This window comes from Dicentrarchus labrax, unplaced genomic scaffold (assembly GCF_905237075.1).
Source record: "Dicentrarchus labrax unplaced genomic scaffold, dlabrax2021, whole genome shotgun sequence".
Classification (NCBI taxonomy): Eukaryota; Metazoa; Chordata; class Actinopteri; family Moronidae; genus Dicentrarchus; species Dicentrarchus labrax.
Window position 1 is genome coordinate 11,963,486 of NW_026136710.1, and position 18,611 is coordinate 11,982,096.

Here is an 18,611-nt window from a genome sequence, read left to right on the forward strand (position 1 = left end):
TTCTGTCAGTCTTTAACACTTTTTTAACACATATTTTTTTCTGAAAGATGTCACATATGATAAATAAATTGTACTACTAATTCTGAAAGGCTATGTTCATAATACAGGTGCTATAATGCATGTATAAAACATTATGCATATATATTCCATTATTAATATTTATGTATAAAGCCTTTATATCAAAGTTGATTATGTGTAAGTCGTTGATCATAATACTTCATAACACCACAGGCAAATTATTTTCTTTTACGCTTTTGTTTAAAGTGAAAGAAATCATATCGGCTTTTGTGGTCCATGATGTGGTAAAGTCATAAAAAGAATATTATTTGAAAGTTCTTAAGAAGATTGTGCAGAAAAATGTGTTGAAAACCAAATGAAAAGTTTATTTCCCACCACAAATAAACACATGAAAAGATGAACAGTAGCACCGAGGACAACAAATACTGCATATTCAAGAAGTAAATGGTTCAGTGATTACTGCTGTGCCAATAAAGTTCCTGAGAACACGCAGCATTACTCCTTTTTATAAAATTATAATTCATACAAATGATGACAATGATCAGGTGATTTATATGATAAATTGAGAGTGTTGAGTGTCTTTATGACTTGCCAGCAAATATGTTATATGTTTCCAATGAAGCTGAATTGAATGTCTTAGATTGTATAACGCAAGTTCCTGAACTCAGTGCATAATGTCAGTAACTTACAAAACATCGTACTGATTATGATAATGAGTTCTGCTGTGGCTTTCACATGAAAGAGTAACCAAATCCTCTCATTGGGCATTTAAATGACCAGGTTGGTAGCAAGTCTTAGTTGCAAAGTAAACAATTGTATGAAATCAGGTTCCTCAAAGAATACATAAGAAACCTTCCAAAAACGAGTGTCTTTGGCCTTTAAACAACAAGCTAATAATACATCTGGTTGATCTTTAATTGTTATTAATATACAGTTGATTTTTGGCTTTTTTGACAAAAGCACATACTGTTTTGAACTCAATTTCTAAAGGTCCTTTACATTTTTGGTATATTTAATTGATTTAATTGTCATAGTGTTACTACTGAGAACTTGCCTTTAAAAGGACCAACGTGTAATATTTTGTGATATCTAGTGGTTAATTTGCAGAATGCACTCAACTGATTAGCGAGCGCGTAGGAAAAAACATGGTGGCCGCAAAGAAAAGGCCCTATCTGAGGCCAGTGTTTGGTTTGTGCATTCTGGGCTACTGTAGAAACATGGCGGTTCGACATGGCAGCCTCCATAGCAGAAGTACCGCTCCCTCTGTAGATAAAAACATCTCATTCTAAGGTAACAAAGACACAACAATTTTTATGATCAGGTGATTGTACACTAATGAAAACACACCTATGAATATTATATCCCATTTCTCCAAATAGATCCTTTTAAACAACACACATTCAAGATTTAACAAAAACAAGGGTACGTTATTTCGTACAGTTGCACAAAAACCTAGAAACAAATGTATTTGGTTACACTTCATGGCAAAACAGTTGAAATTAAAGTTTTAACAGCTTCTTGAGAAGATTATCTAACATACAAAAAAAAATCAGTTTACTCTGCCATGTCACAGTAGCACATAGCCGTATAGATAAATAAACATATTTAACATTTAGCTTCCTGGTGTTGGAGAGAGAAATCTTTGAGCAGAACAGTCCAGAGTCTGTAAATCAAGCAACAGCTCTCTCTGTCTGCTCTGCGTTCTTTGTTGTTCCTCACAATAGCTGTGGTCCTGAAGGCCTTTTGTTGAGCAAGGTCTGATGATTGCTTGGGAGTGCACACGTACAATATTATCCAGACAATCAGGCTGGAAGAGGACATGCGAATCCTTCTCATCTCTCTTCTTCTCTGCTTGCTGTTCCTCCCTCTGTTCATGTTCGCCCTCTTTCTTTTGCTCATCGTCCTGTTTCTTCTTTTCATTCCAGTTGTCAGGATTGTCCTTCATTCTCCTCCCCCAGGCTGAGAGCATTACTGGCACAGGCGATAGGTTGTGGTCACAACTGTTCAGTGAGCCTGGCTCTGGGATGGGAGTCTAGAACAAAATTTAGATAAAATACAAAAGTATGTTGTTACATTTTGTCTGAAAACATGGTCATAGCGACATGTTAGGCCTTTAAAGTTACTTTGAATTGCTTTTTAAATAAACAAATACATTGATGAGCACCTACCTTACCTGTTCCTGGCTATGGCTTCTCTTTCCCTTGGTCTGCTTGGCCAATGAGTTGTACTCTTTGTCCCTCAGAGTTCCAAGGGAATAGCTGGATCTCAGACAATGGCCCATAGGGTCCAGCTCCACATCACTCCACAACTGCCGCAAGGGATATGCGCATTAATTATGTCAATTAAGGTAAGAATTTACTATTGTGACTCTTATGATATCTTATATTCACTTCATAATTGTGGGTCTACTAGAAAATAACACTACAATGAATGGCTGAGTAAGTAGTTAGTACATCTTCTGAAAACAATTGAGACTATCTTAGTAATTATTGATTGTTTCCGAGGTATAGACACACCTAGCAAACCCAGCAGTAAATATTCACTGAAGGTGAGAAGAATGTTTATTTCACATTTGAGCCTCTGCCATTGCTGAACAGTTTTTATGGCTTCTTTTGGGTAGTAAATATACATTTCCAAAAATCCTAGCACAAAAGTTAAACTCACTGTGTCTGTTGTAGACATAGAGGAAACTCTGTGAAACTTGGTTTTGGAAATTGATGACTGTCTGCTCAGCATTGAGTCCCTGAAGGAGGACTCGCTGTGTGACACTGATATGCAGTCCCTCTTGGGGGCTTGGGACAGGAAGTGCAGACATGGAACTTTTTCTGCCAGGGTGTCTCTGTTGAAAAAATAATAACTAGTGAAACTTCTTTACTATTTTCAAGCTTGGGTTACTGATAAGTTGGGAGACTGCACTCACCTGTATTTCGAGTGAATAATGGCATAGATAAAAGGGTTGTAGATGGCCGAGGCCTTGGCTATAACAGCAGGGACCGCTTTGGAATAGGGATTGAGGAGGCTTGCATATCTGAAAAGTGTAAAGAGTAGAACTGTACATCACCTGTGACAGCAATGCTTCTGTAGTTTTAATCTGTTGCATAGCATTTCATCATGCCAAAAGAAAATCATATTCTAGAAGAGGCTTATGATTAATGGCTGAAATGAATTACACAGTGCAAGGAAGCATCTTATATGTTTTATGTTTTATGCCAGGGTCTACCAAGCTGTAGTTAAACAAATGCAGTTATTAAAACAAATGAGTGGACCATAAAGAGTCCTTGTCATACTGTATATTTACCCAGCCCAGGCGATGAGAGTGACGCATGCATAGGGCGACCAGGAAAGAACAAATACTATGATGACCACAAAGGCAATCTTGGCCAGCTTCCATTCAGTCTTGATGGACTGCTGCTGGATCAGGGTCGACTTCCTCACCTGGGACCCCAACTTCTCCACATCTCTGTTAGGACAGAGGGAAAGAATAAAGAACATTTGAAGCCAGGTAAGTCTATTCAGACACTAAATGAATTCAATATCATGTTTGCAGACAGTGTAGCCCAGAGTTACACGCCTGTCATTCACGGTAATTGTATGTGTGTGTGTGTGTGTGTGTGTGTGTGTGTGTGTGTGTGTGTGTGTGTGTGTGTGTGTGTGTGTGTGTGTGTGTGTGTGTGCTTCACCTGTGTGTGGTGGGTAATTTATATCACCTGCGCTCCTGCTTGTTATCAGAGAGGGAGTAGGGAGCTATTATTTTCTTTTTAACACTATCTTTTGTCCAGTTTTGCCGCATTGCATTATACAGATTATCTTATAAGGTAAAGCTGTTGTTGGGTTCTTGGGTTCAGGTGTTTGAAGTGACTGCAACTTATTTGAAGGATACAGCCTACAGAGTTGTAGCCTTCAACAAATCACAACAACTGAGATGGCAATGTTAGCCTTATGGAGACATTGCTTTCATATTTTAAGTCAACATATTAAGTTGCCCTTAAGGTAAATACTAGGTTAAGGTTAATTTCATAGTTATTTGGTTGTGACCTCCAAGTTCACCCCTGAATTGAAATGTGTAACAGCTACAGACATAGTACATGGAAGGGGGAAAAAAACAATATACACGTGTGCACAAAGATAAACTAGAAAAGGGAAGAACTAGAGGGAAATGAGAGCGATGCAGATACCACCATCACAATATATAACATGCTTGCAGTTACATTTAACTAATTCTATTGCAGTAACGCTGTGTGTGACCCTATTGTGATGTCACCCATTGGTTTGTGGAGTACCACTTGGAAGCTTTGAGTTTGGCATTATGGCTGTTGCCATGTTGGTTTTTTGGAGCCAAAAAATCAAGTGGAAGTAGGGTCATTACTCTATAAGGCTCAGTTCTATTGGACTTCTTTTTTGCAGGCCATGGAGCTACCCCCTGCTGGCCATTGGAAAGAATGCAGGTTCAAGACACTTTGTGTTGGGTTCACTTCACAGACCCAGAAGCTCTGTGCACTACTTATATACTGTCAATATCTGAAATACATTAAAGTAGATTGTTGATGTAAAGATGTGACAATACATTCTTCCCTTTGATGGTATGATGCTTTTTTTCATAAAGATATTAAATAATCTTGCAGAATTTCAATTATTTCCAAAGTGTTTAGTGCATAAAAACATAAATGTATTCACCTGCTTGCTTGGCGGATTGCCAGGAACATGCACAGATAACAGTAGGATATAATGCCCAGAGGGATGAAGAATACAAAGCAGCATAACATCAAAGTATAACTTTTGTTGGCAGGAGTAGATGTCACGTAATCCCATGTGCATGAGGTCATCAGGCCCTCTGGGATATATGAACCTTGAGAAAAATGACAAAGACAAATGAGAGGAGACTGTAAAGGGTCTAAAAGTATAAAAAGAGGGTAGTTGAATAAAAAGAGTAAAGAGGTGAGAGAATAAGTCACTTACTCCACCCCAAAAGTGGTGCAAGACTCCAAGCTAGTGAGTACAGCCAGACCAGGGCGATAATGAGGCAAGTGCGTCGTTTGGAGGTCCACCGAATGGCCTGCAGAGGCTTGGTGATGACAATGTAGCGGTCTAAAGAGATGGCCAGAAGGTTTATCATGGAAGTGATTCCGAATAAAGCTCCACAAAAGGCATACATTTTACAGCCTATGGAGAAAAAAGAAAGAAGAAAGGACTTCATTATTACATTTCTTCTTATGATTGGAAGACTATACAGTAATACAGTTGGTCAATTTTAACACTATTCATATTGCCAGGGTTTTGGCGTCAGGTCAATTAGAATCAGGTGGGTTGTCCTAGGTAAAGAGAAAAAAAAGATCTAAATGCTATTATCCTATTCCCCGCATACATTCATAACGGTTAAACATATTAACAGAAGATTCTAACATAACATATATGCAGCATCCTGAGACTGTAAAAAGCCTATCTCGTATTGCATGGAAGAAACTGATACATTTAATTTTAGTGCCATAAAAACACAGCCCAGAAACATAAATGGTTACTATATTTCATACATAGTTCCATACATAAACATGGTTAGATAAATGATGTGTCTTTTTTGACATAACATGTGTAATGAATGTTAAAAAAGTACCTGTTTCACCAAAAATCCACCCTTTGTAAAGGGAGTTAACAAAGAAGATAGGTGACTGTGTAATTGCCATGAGGAAGTCACTGATTGCCAGGTTCATGATGAAATAGTTGGGGGGAGTCCGTAGCTTCTTGTTACTGAAACACATGAAGATTGAAAAGACTCAAATTCAAAGTTCTCAGTGTCCCACAAAATAATATGTTGTTGTTGACACATAAGTAACAGAGGCAGTTGAAGATCTACAGCACAAACATGGCCTTTCAGCAGTCTGTGTATTTGTTGTATTGAGTTGACGGTTATATGTTCAGACAATTTGTTGTAGACGCTATCATAGGAAACTAATACGATGTTATTCTACTTTGTAAGTAAACTACACACGTTAAGATAAATTCTAAGATTGTATTTAAAATATATTTTACATTTCTGGCTGTGAATTGAAATCCAGAGGGGGGTTTCATTACAATTAGAGACTTATTGTTTTGGAAGGTTGTTTTTTAAATTACCCCAGAATTGGGTGCAGGCATCTAGATGGAGGAGGATTCATACCCTGGCCAGTACAATAGCCATCCAATAACTCTCAAATCCACATCTGAACTTCATTCCATCTCCTTTACCATAGCAGGCAGGGGAATGGAAATCAATAACAACGGTACATCCAAACACTCACTTTCAATAATACTGTCGTTCTAATGCTAATGTTCTCTCTTAAGACAAGTTTAGATCAAAGATTGATGAAAGATGCAAGAGTGCGTCTTTTAGTCTAACAGGATCATGAGTAAACACATTAATATTGTCCACTAAATATGAAATGGAGGAACACAAGCACGTATTCAATACTATCAGACTATCTAATGCACTCCCTTATTGAGTTATTGTGGCAAAGACAATGACTTGTTTTCTTGTTGTGTTAACAGTTGTAAGGAAGAAGAATCAGTCAAAGCAGACACTGCATAACTAGAGGTGAGAAAGCCAATTATAAATGACCTTTAAATTGGGTTCCTTTGTTAGGAAGACAATAGGCAAACACCAAAAGCCAAATGCCAAGAAGGTACAATATCCCAAAAGATCCAAACAGTATTGATATTATATTTGCTTATTGACTCCAACACAAGCTGCAGGCAGAGATTTATATAGTCTTCCAAAACATCTTTGTGTCTCCCACAAATGAACAAGAAGAACAATACAGCACGTTTTTTTTTATTTGGTGCTAAGACTGTGTACAAGTTCACAAACAGAGCTGAATTGCACTGCAACATGACATTTGTGTGCCATTTAAAGCTTTATTCCTGAAAGCAAGGTCTTGTAACTAAAGTCAGTTCTGTCCTGGTAACTTTGCCCTTCTCTGTTGTCCAAAAGAGAAACTCAACAGACACAACATGCCGCCGAAACACCTGCACATCCACGAATCCATCCTTTCTCAGCTAACAAGGACTGTGTTAACAAAATATGTTGCTATTCACTGTCTCCCTTCATGAAACCTGTGATACACATTTACACGTACATGTAAAGTTTATGAACAATAATGAGCACAGAACTAGCTGTCCATGCGTGGCCCACAGCAGATGTAGACAGTTCTTTTTCTGAGGCTGCGACTGGGCACAGACGGTCATGTTGTAGTGCATGGTAATGGTGTGTCCTTGATAACCTTCTGTTAACATGCCATAGCTCACTGCACACACCTACACCTCAGATTAATTGGCAACCTAATGCTTTCATTACGCTCAAACAAGACCCTAGAAACAGCGCGGGGGTTGAGGGATACAGGTGTGTGAAATCTAAAGATCACCTAAATCCAGTTCTAGCTTTATAGCAGGCTTTGATGTCTTTCATCTGCAAAATGTCAGAGTAGTCTGTGTCAGTGAGCATTTTACACTCACATTATACTTACTGTCAGATAAAAGCTATCAGGAGTAGGGACACAGATGAAGGCTGAATATTTGTTCCAACTAAATTGAGAACAATGATATTATATGCTTCCTCGTTCTGGATGACTTAATCGTACACCAGTGTTCATATAGTGCCTTTAACTGTTTAGCTCCATGTATCAGGAGTGTTGTGTTTGTGTGTCTCCATGCAGATGAGTGGGTTTGTACTGAGCAAGTGTGACTGGAGTAGAAATCGAGTGATGCAACATTTGAAGATAGCTGTGTGTAGATGTGTATCACTGGAGATTGGACCTTAATGCAAAAAACATGTCTGGCCCAGGATTTTATCTAACACTTGGCTCTTCACTGCATTCAGTGGAATACTATATACCCAGGAGTATAATACTCAGGTATACTAGACACCCAGGAGTAGCCATAGTGTACATACTGTATGCAACATGCACACCGTTCTATATAGTGTATTAACTAAGGAGTCTTTTGTTTTTATTGCAGGCTTACAGACACACGTATCTACTGACTACTTTTAAATTAAATTTGTGCCCTGTGTGCAACGTAATACTGTTTTGTGGTGCACTTGTCCTCTGTATAGTCTGAATGAAATAGTAAAAGTTTATCTTGATTTGAATCTTCTTCAGGTTTTGAAGTGAAGGCTGTCTTGGGTTTCTTTTTGGCTGGGAAATACTGAGGTGGGGAAGATACATTGTAGGCTACAGACACATTTTTCCTCTACTCTAGTTGAGAATCTTGTTCCAGTTTCTGACGTAAGTGTATAGTGGGACACATAGTAGTTAAATGGATTACCCTGAGCTTCAGTACTGTTATTTAAGCTTAATGCAGTTTAGGTGGTAGCACAGGGATGACTGTGCATAAATAAGGGAATAGCATAACTGAATTATTGAATTTATACATTGATTTATCCAGTACAGTTAGAAAATCACTGAGCTGCTTCCTGATGTTGAATGCCTGCAGGCTGCTGTGAAGACCTCTCTGCCTGTGCTTGTGACATCTGTGCTTCCCAGCGCTCAGTGCTCTAAATCTCTGCCAAGCACCGCAGAGTGTTCTGTACATGGGTGAAATTCAATCGCATTAACTACTTAAAGTGAGTTTGTTTTGCTCCTCTACAAATTAGGCACTGCTATATGACCTTTAGTTAGTCACCCTTTTTGAAATTCCATAGATTAATATATTTCATTTGATTATTATAGAGGTGATTTTATTTTAATCCAGTCAGATAACTCAAATATGTTATTTGATATTATAATATGCAATGGAAAGGTAACTGAGTACATTTACTCAAGTACTGTACTTAAGTCACTTAAGGTCAGAAAAAATGGAACCGGTTGCTGAAGGTCGTGAGCCGGCTGCGGAGCTCCGCTGCGTGGCACACTCTGTCTGAACAGCCCAACTGGGGGCCATATTGGCTATTGTTATCTCAAAAATGCTGATGAACGGTTTGGATATAAATTGTTGGGCTAATTAGTAGTGAATTATGATTTTAAAAGTAGCAAAGAAGAAGAAGAAGATTACATAATGTAATGCATACTACCCAAAGAAAGTACCCAAAAAATGACTTAATTAAAGTGAGTAGTTGTTACTTTCACCCATGTTTATAGATTAATCTAAGTACAGTATATAGTTCTTAAAATTAGCTGTATGTCAATTTTTTCGATAATACTACTCTACTTAGGTAAAGTTTTGAATGCCGTACTGGTAACAGATTAGGTTTACAGTGATATACTGCTACTTTTACTTGAGTAAAAGATCTGAAGACTTCTTCCACCTCACATAATATGCCTCCAAAGGGGCCGTTTAATGTGTGATGATTAACAGAACAGTCCTCAGGCAAACAGCCTCTGTGAACTCACTTGTTTTTTAGTTCTACCAGAACTTGTACAGTAGAGCACAATGCCCCTACAGTCCACATGTACCCTTCCCTCCTGATTTCTCATAATTTGTTCTTAGAAATGTGATGGGCTAATCAAGGCTTGTTACAGTGTCAAATATGGGTGCACCATACTGAGGATGGGAATGTACACTCTAAATCTCTAAATCTTGGAGAATAACTCAAAGTCAGCAGGCTGTGTTGTGCAAGCAGTGGGTCAGCATCATTATTCTTCACTTCCTGTTCATGCAGTGTATGGTTTTCCCATGAAATTCATTAACATGTTTTCAGTGTATCAGTACACATCAACCTAGCTCAAAAGTGTGATTAATGTTGAGGGAGACATGGCCAAAATAAGGCTTTGTATTACATCTTAATTATAGAAAAACTGAAACAATACTGCTTAGTTTTATTATTTTTTTTGAAGGCTGTAATCAGGCCTTGAGGTGTGAAATGAAGAATAATGATTTAAAAAAAGTATTTTTTTTAGGTTTAAAGTAAACATTTCCAGTACAGTTATTTGGCAATAGAAATTGCTAATAACTTACAACTGGCTTCATAATGCAGCTTTTAAACTGACGATGACAGACAAACTCATCTCACTCTTCGCCATTTTTCTTCACTTACCAGAAAAAGGCATACATGACCAAGGCATTGCCAGAAACACCCACTGTTCCAATAACCAAGACAAAGAAGGCAACGATGTAGTGAGCGTGGTCCTGGACATCCACCTGTCGATAAAATCCACGATCCACGTCCATTTCTGTGACAGCAACCACACACAGACACAGATATCAGCATCTACATTATCTGTCAGTATCTATCTTCATGTACAGCATGTCCTAGTGACTTTCATACAAAGCCAGTCTTCCCCTCTGTCACTCTGACCCACCAAACTCTCCAGCATTATGTAAGAGTACTTATCATGATCAGCAAGTAAAATGTCTGGGGGCACAAATGTAAAAATAAGATGTGACGGCACGGCATGCAGCTTGTGTCTGCAAGACTGCATCTTTATTGAGTTACCATTCCTTCATGTCAACATCCTAATCAGTTAAGTCATTTGACTCAAGGTCATGTTAATTCGCTTGTCTTATGTGACACGATCTATCCATCTTTTCGTTTTTGATCACATCCATTGTTGTTATTTTTTGTTGTTTTTTGTCCTTTAGACATGTACCAGGTGAGTGCTCACATTTTGAACCTACCCAGTTCCTATGTATATTCCTTTATGAAATCTGAGGAAATCCTTACATTTCCTCCCAGATCACTGTTGATGTTTTGGTACTCAACTGTAAACTTTGTGAACTTTCAAACAGGAAATTTTGGGTTTTGGTTTTCATTGTATACTGTTTCTGTAGGTTCTGAGGAAGAGTCAGTACTGTTCTGTGCCTACTCTACAGTATGTTTGTTAGGTTGGTTGGACATTAAAGACGATCTCGTCTGGCTTTCAAGCTTTTTAGAGAAACGTACTGAAAAGCTTAGTTTCACCTTTACACAGCTCTCTCGGTCTATCAGTTGGTTGGTTGGCTGGTCCACCACTTAGGTCCGGGCTGAAATATATCTCAACAACTACAGAATTCATTTGTATGACATTTTGTTTAGACGGTTGACTCCTACTGTCTTTGGTGATCCCCTGACTTTTCCTCTGGCACCACCATGAAGTTGACATTTGTGGTTTGGACTGAAATGTCTCGACAGCTTTGGAGGGATTGCCATGATATTTGGAACACACACTGATGTTCCCCTCGGGATGAATTTATATAACTTTGATGATCCCTTTAGCTTTACTATACCGCCATTATCAAGTTAAAAAAAAGTTTGTTCAATACTTGGTTTATGACAAAATACCTCCAAAACTAAGGACATTCCCATCAACCTCAGCTGTCAACTAAACAAAGTTAGTGGTAATTAGCAAATGCTAACACTGGTGGTGAACATGGTAAACTATTATACCTGTGAGGCTAAACTTCATTATGCTGGTACCGTCAATGTGAGCGTATTGCCATTCTAGTTTTGGCATTTAGCTCAAAGCTCCACTGTGCCTAAATACAGCCTCACAGGGCTGCTAGCATGGCTGTACACTCTTGGGTTTGTTTGCACACCAGGGGTCAGATTTTTAAACCATGCATGTGTACAAAAACCATATGCATACACCATTTTTTAAAACAGAATGCAGCACCCTGCACAAGTAGATCAGGTGCACATTTCTAGAGGGATCTGGGGTGAGATGGTGAGGTGGAGATAAATAAGAGAGAAAAATAAATTAATAAATATATTGTTTAGGTTCCAATACCAATCAAAGGTGCATTTATTAACTTCATTTTGATTAATTACTTTTGTGTGATCAGTTGTATCATTCATACATTGAAGGCCCTTGTTTTATTTCCATTTGTTTATGTTCTTGTGAAGCAGTTTGTAGACATGAGTGCTCTCTCATGTTAAGTCCCCCAAGGTTTAGTCCTTGGTCCCCTACTATTTTACATCTATATGCTTCTGCGAGGCAAACATTTTCAGAACTACAGTGTCTCACTTCACTGTTACACAGATTGCAGGCAACTGTCTGGATGATATTAAAAGATGGATCGCTAATGATCTTCTACAATTAAATGAAAACAAAACAGAGAACATACTGTTCTGCCCCCAAACTCCCTCAGCACCACCCAGTCCGCCAAGTATTTATCCAGTCACATCAAACCTTATGCAAAAGACCTTGGCATAATATTCAACAATAATCTTGAATAATATATTGAATATAAAGGGAACATAGTACGCCTGTTTTTAGCATCTTTGCACTAGACTCCTCATCCGGTATCGAATTCCTTATAAGTTCCTTCGGTTTGTATTTAAAGCCCTGGATGGTCTTGAGCTACTCTATATTGCAGAACTTATATCCCATACAGTACAGCTAGGCCCCTCAGATCTACAGATCAAGGAATGTTAATCATCCCACAATCTTGTTGGAAACCTTTTGGAGACAGGGCCTTCTCAGTCACTTTACCAAGACTCTGGAATAATCTGCCTGAAAATATAGGAACAGCAGAATCTTTTGATTTGTTTAAAAGGTGCCTTAAGACACACACACGTGCAAATTTCTGTCAAAAAGAATGCATATGCATATTTCTGTCTTTGTGTGTACACAGTGTGGTGAGTTTTATGCACCTGCCCTCATATCTTTTTCTCTTAATGTCAGCACTTTAGCCTTTTTGAGCCTTTCACTTCTTCAAGTATCACACCTATTCTCCAATGAGAAGAGCAATCATGCCATTAGCTCAGTATCTCCTTTGCAAGGTGTTTTGGTAGGAATGGTATAGGACTGGTACAAATATTCTCTTCCCTAATGCCCGACACATGAGCTCAGTAATTTTCCAAGAACTTTAAACATTCTCTACACTGCACCTTTCGGACCTGAAAAGACCAAAAAAGGTCTTCCAGTTTAACACTGACTTGGCATGATAGATTAGGACTGAGTGTGCTTTTTGTTTTGTAATGAATTACATGTCGTATAGCTTATGGAATCAGAAGGATTATGACAGTCGTGCCTTTTAATATCAATTATTAACGCTTGGAAACTGTAAAATCGGTTGACCGATTATTAATCACATTAAGAGTTGAAGAGCAGTGAAGCTGCCATGGTAAAAAAGGACAGAGGAGAATTTTTATAAACAGCAAGGCAAAAAAAGACATTTAAAAATGAATGGCAGCGTGACAGGAAGGATGTATAGACGTATGACACTATTTACAACACAGCAATTATTGGGCATTTTCAACAAAGAGGTGATTAAGTCGAGGCATTTTTATAATGAAAATGGCTGTATGGACTTGCTGTTCCATGTGACCATTGCTTCACTGCAGCAGTGATTATAAGAGGATTTCTATGTTTTGTTAATGTGATGGAATCAGGAGTGCACATTGAGTCACACAATATTAACAGTATTTATCATCATATGTAAACCCACTTCCTGCCTGCCTCTGATCTGCATTATAGAACGGAGTTAGGTGCCAGTGCAGCACAATGCTCTCTGCCTCATCCTTTTCAGAGAATGGTGTAAAATCTCTGTCATGTCACATTAATAATTTGTTTGAGAACAAGAACATGTTATAAATTGCGTCCTCTGTTGACTCGTAGTGCACAATTCAAAATTAAGCTGCTTGATGGTATATATATATTTAATCCCCCAGAGCAGTAGTGAATCTGACACATAATACATAAGCATGGGCATCTATGTTAAAGCACAATGGGTGAAGTATACATGGACATGCTGTGTGTCAGTTCCAGACGGGGAGCTCTTGCTGTGCTCAGTGAAGCCTTGTGCGTCAGAGGAACCCTCAATCACCTCTTCCTTCCCCTAACTAGGCATCAAAGCGTTGTCTAATGTGAAAGTCCCATAAATCAAATCCACATCTGATTTAGTGTGACTGTGTTCACACTAAAGGTGAAATGTACCTTTGCTGTCTTCTAGAAACATTTATAACTGGGATGGGAACATCAGATGTGTTCTTGTTCATTCAGAAATCGCTAATACGAGGTTCATGGTCATGGAAAGCAAATGGATTGATGATGTGAATAAGCTTTGGAGAGAGAACATGCTCCATGTATTGTGTTAAGTAAATTATTTGAATTTTCTACTTGTTTAGTAGATATTAAAAGACATTAAAAACATTTTAAAACCGTATTAAGAAATTTTAAATCTTTTGGAAAATGACTTAAAGAAATACTCTTGACAAATTAATTGGTAAACATTACACAGAGCATTGTTTGAATCAACAAGTGTGTTTGTTAGATATTTTCCTTTTATACAAATAGTTTTTAATAAAAGTTATCTTCCATAGTTTATGAGAATTAAATACAAATCATGTTATAAACAGCATGTTGTATTGGTGAGACGGTCAAGCCCCCTTCTGACAACACCAGATGCCCAGCTTTGGGTAAATGTAAGTATTGATCTGCTAACATCAACATTACTGTATAATTATATGATCGGGGAAGAATCTGTTGGGGTTAATCAAGAGCTGATAGAATAGAATAAATAAGATCTTAAATAAGAACTAAAATGTGTGACTACATTTAGGAAGAAATTTTAGTAACACTGGTACAACAAGCAAGCTTAAACGAAAAGAGAATTAGCAAGAGAATGGAAAACAAATTCATACTTTATTATGAGGTTAATAGATCAAACACATTCTTGAAAACTGGTTTTGCGCTCTTAGAAAGTTTGCTTCATATTGTTGATTTCCAATAGACTTACATATCATGGTTTAAACTCTAGTTTACAAAATGTATACAAAATAAAGAGAGCTTCAAATAAAGTCCATGATAAAACTTAACCAAGTCATTACGTGAACAAAGTGTTACTTTACCTTATCCAGAGAGCGAAGCCCCTTTTCCTCTCCAGGGCACCTCTGTCTTTGTAGTTGACTGGTAAAGAGGATCAGAGACACTGAGGCTGTACGGCATGTAAAACTGCTGGTGAAAAAATCCACCACGCTTAAGGTTTAAATGGATAAGGTTGATGACTGCTTCTCAAATCCCCAAGTTGGATGGAGATTCTGCCTTACTGTGCAGCAACAGTAAGCTACTGCTCTCAGTGCTGGAGAGAGTATGAGAATACGCAGAAAAACAGAAAGCGAGCAGCAGCACATTGACCCACCCCCCTGCTGGCTACCCATCACACACAGCTCTCATATAGCACAATGCATCGATCAAGCCAGTGTGTGGCGTGGTGTGTGTGCATGAGGATGTGCGTGTGTTACTGTTTGTTTGTTTGTTTGTTTGTTTGTGTGGGAAGGTGGAAAAAGGCTGGTCTGATCACATTAAGATATTTCACATAACAACTGTAACCACTAACAAACATAATGTGCTTCATTAGAAAACATTTTTGAAACACCCATTACATGTTGCACCATTGCAGCTTCCCCTTATGAATCATCAAACTGTGTGTACTGCAAAGTAGTCTTCATAAGCACTGATTTCTGTGTATCGAGTACCCATTGCCAGTGGCAGAACTGTATGTGCACCAGATGTCGTAGCTGATGACATGAGAGGTGAGAAAGTGACACATCCCAGTTGCCACGGCTTCCGATTTGGTGCTTTGAGAATTGCAAAGAGAAGTCTTGTGGTTTTGAAAAGCACCAAGCCTTTTACATAGAATCAGCCTTGTTCACTGCTCATCCTTGTGTGAGGAGAATCTTGAGAAAAGCACTCAGATAAAAGCCTACCAATGTTTATCATCTCATGCACAACTGAGCAGACAGCTGGAGTACCTTAATATTTCCATTTTCTACGTAGAAATCTGACCTCTTTGTTTAACTGACATAGCACCTGGTTGCCTAGGGTCAAAACAGGGCTGAAGATGCAGCGACTTATAAAATGGGCTTTCTCTGTGAAGTTTGGATACAATCAAGCAAGAGGAGGATAAGCCTTTACACTTCTGGGTCACCACCCTTACGGGAGACAGACCTATCACCATAACTAGTTTCCAGCCAGTTAGTTTTCCTGCAATGTATTCTGACATAGTAAAACAGGGGCAGATACTGGTTGTGTGTTTTTTGTTTGTTTTTTGTGGGGGTTATTGTTTTGTTTTGTTGCACTTGTATTGATTTGTTTTCTATATCGTGTGAAATTCTTTTGGAATCTTTTCTGGGTCAAACTACATGGTCGTGATGACCAGCTGATTCACTGCGAGGGCATTCAGTGTCAGTGTTACAAGGCTTAACTGTTTATTGTATGTAGCTAAGACAAAGAGAGCTTTCATAAATTCTGTATACTTCACAAGAAAAGGAAAACTGAAATGTTTCCAACTGAAGCATATACAGTAGGATAATTCAGTGTTTTAAACATGCAAGTTGAATGCAATCCAGTGCCATAGTCCAGCAAAAAAAAACCTCAATGTAGCTTATAACATTAAATCGACATGCAGAGAGGTGTTTTTGTGTTTTGGTCATTTCAGGTGTTGCATTCCATTTTACATGGAGGAAGCATATTATTACAGCTACTTTGAGGGATTATACATCGTATAAATATCGTAAATAGTGAGATAATGTGGTCAAAAAGTAGAACTGTGTATTGCCACTTTGTCTGATTATTGCATAGCCTGGAGGAAGACAATTAAAGTGGAGGATGTGAGAATCACTGGTAACAGAACTGTCCCTGTTTGAAACAGTAAGAGGTTATTTATGTAAAATGGTGCTTCAAGGCTACGTAGTGTGGCTCCTCAAGAGCCACCAAGAAATGGCCATACAGCAACGCATACTAATGTCAGTTGTTTTAGTCAGGCTACAAGACTGGGTGAGAGTGCTGTTTGTTTGCTTCTTTTGCCTGAGGTAACCCCCCATTCCACTACAATCAACTGTCCAATTACTGTCAAATTGGTCTGTCACCTCTGTCACTCCCTCTGAGGTGTGAAAAGGACAAATGCATCCTGCAAAATATATTTCAACAAAACAGCTTGTACTTTAGATTTCCTCTACCCTTAATGGGTTTTAAGGGCAAGCAGTTGTGAACAGAATATAATTATGCGGGGGCCGCCAGTACGTATACAATCTCATTCTGCAATAATGCATCTGAAACACAACAAACAGAGAGGTGTGAAAAAAGACACATTGATTTGTCGGGGGGGGGGGTTGACACAAATGTTTCTCAACCATTCCTAGGTCACCATAATGACCTAATTAATTTGATGTTTTAGAGGTAAGGAGTAGTTTATGTTCAAATGGTCTGTGTTAATATGACAAGACAATACATCATAGTTGTCATCATATTCTAATGGTACATTGCTTTATTGATTAAAATAGGTAACTTTAAGTATTAATTCCAAATATGTGTTGTATAAACCAGATATCATTAACCAGACACCAAAATATGGTTTGTACCGTTTTGTCAGCTTTAGTCCATAAGTCATTTGTTTCTCTACCCAGTGGTCTCAGACTCTTCTCAATCCTGCTTGAGAAAAAAAATCTGGTTTGGAAATCCCTTCATTTTGACACAATTTACACAGTCAAGCCATGAAGGTATTACGTCTACAAGTATTAGACTATCATTTAAAACTCTGTTATTCATAACCATAATTTTTCAAAGTTCAGGTGGTCTTACTCTCCATTTATTCTTGAAGAGTTCTTTTGATCCATATTTTTGAGTTTTGGGCATAGCTCAAGTGCTAAAATTCATAAAGTCAGATCAGATTATTAAAAACTCTTCTCACTAACACAATATGGTGTTTGGGCATAATTTAGAACTCTGTACTCCTCTGATTTTAGTTCAAAAGCCTCTCTCATGTTACTTTTTTACATATGATTTGTTGAACCACGGTGTTATTGCCAAAGATTCTCGACACAGTGATCAGCAAGGTTTGTTAGAGTTGTTTTTACAGAGTTCAGTCCACTTTAACCAGTTAGGTCATTTCTATGTATACATCCGCAAGTGAATTTCATGCAAAAATAGACCCAGGGCATAAAGCTATAGAAGCAGAGGAAAGAGTCATATGACACAATGCCACATGTCTGGGGGATATTACACACACTGGCTGGACTCAACTAAGCTGTGTCCGGTGGACGTTGTGGATTAAAGGGTTACAGTCATTTATCTTTTGATCGCTGATCAGTCATTCTCTGCTATTGCAACAGTACCTCCTGCATGGTGCTCCCCTGTTTTTTGGCCCCTAGTACAGTGTGGGTGTAGGATAGATAAAGCATTTTTGACATACTGGTTTGGAACTGGCAAGTTTTAACACGTTTGGATTGCTTTGGTTAGTGTATATAGTAGTTTATTCTTGACCATAAAGTTTACAAATTTTCCAATATACATTAGTTTCCCTGTCTTTACTTTCTATTCTCTATCCGACATTTATGAGTCTGGGGCCTGTTTTACCAAGTTTAAAAGATGCACTTTACAAATTAGATAATTTCCTTTCATGTTAATTTTGGCACTTATTGTTTATTGGGATCATCATTAGTTACAGGAATCCATATTTAAATAAAATACATATAGTCAATAATGTACAGTACATACACAGCATACGGTAAACAATAAAGTTACAATATTGCCATTCTACCAGACAATAAGATTATATCATACAAGTTATCTAGTCGTGTTGGTTGATCACTATTTAAGCCAGAAGTTAATTTACTGACCTAAAGTCAAATTTGCAGAAAGATTTATACCATTTTTCATATAACAATGTTTAATTAATTGTGCTATGTGATACTGTCATTGTATTTCTTA

General features: G+C 38.0%; 1 protein-coding gene across 3 annotated transcripts; it reads right to left on the bottom strand.

Annotated features, from left to right (window-relative positions):
* Nucleotides 1–393: 393 nt before the first annotated feature.
* On the bottom strand, nt 394–15,009 carry opn4xa (opsin 4xa). 3 transcript variants are annotated; one of them, XM_051412799.1, is made up of 10 exons: nt 14,753–15,008; nt 10,019–10,154; nt 5,627–5,760; nt 4,975–5,103; nt 4,693–4,864; nt 3,317–3,478; nt 2,939–3,046; nt 2,683–2,857; nt 2,192–2,326; nt 394–2,050 (listed from the first exon to the last, which is right to left on the bottom strand). In XM_051412799.1, the coding sequence occupies exons 2-10, from the start codon at nt 10,150–10,152 to the stop codon at nt 1,631–1,633; spliced, it is 1,569 nt and encodes a 522-aa protein (XP_051268759.1). In that variant the 5' UTR covers nt 10,153–10,154; nt 14,753–15,008; the 3' UTR covers nt 394–1,630. The 3 variants fall into 3 exon arrangements, with proteins under 3 accessions (XP_051268759.1, XP_051268758.1, XP_051268760.1); XM_051412798.1 differs by having other exon boundaries at nt 4,975–5,178; XM_051412800.1 differs by having other exon boundaries at nt 1,946–2,050; nt 2,187–2,326; nt 4,975–5,178; nt 14,753–15,009.
* Nucleotides 15,010–18,611: the final 3,602 nt, after the last annotated feature.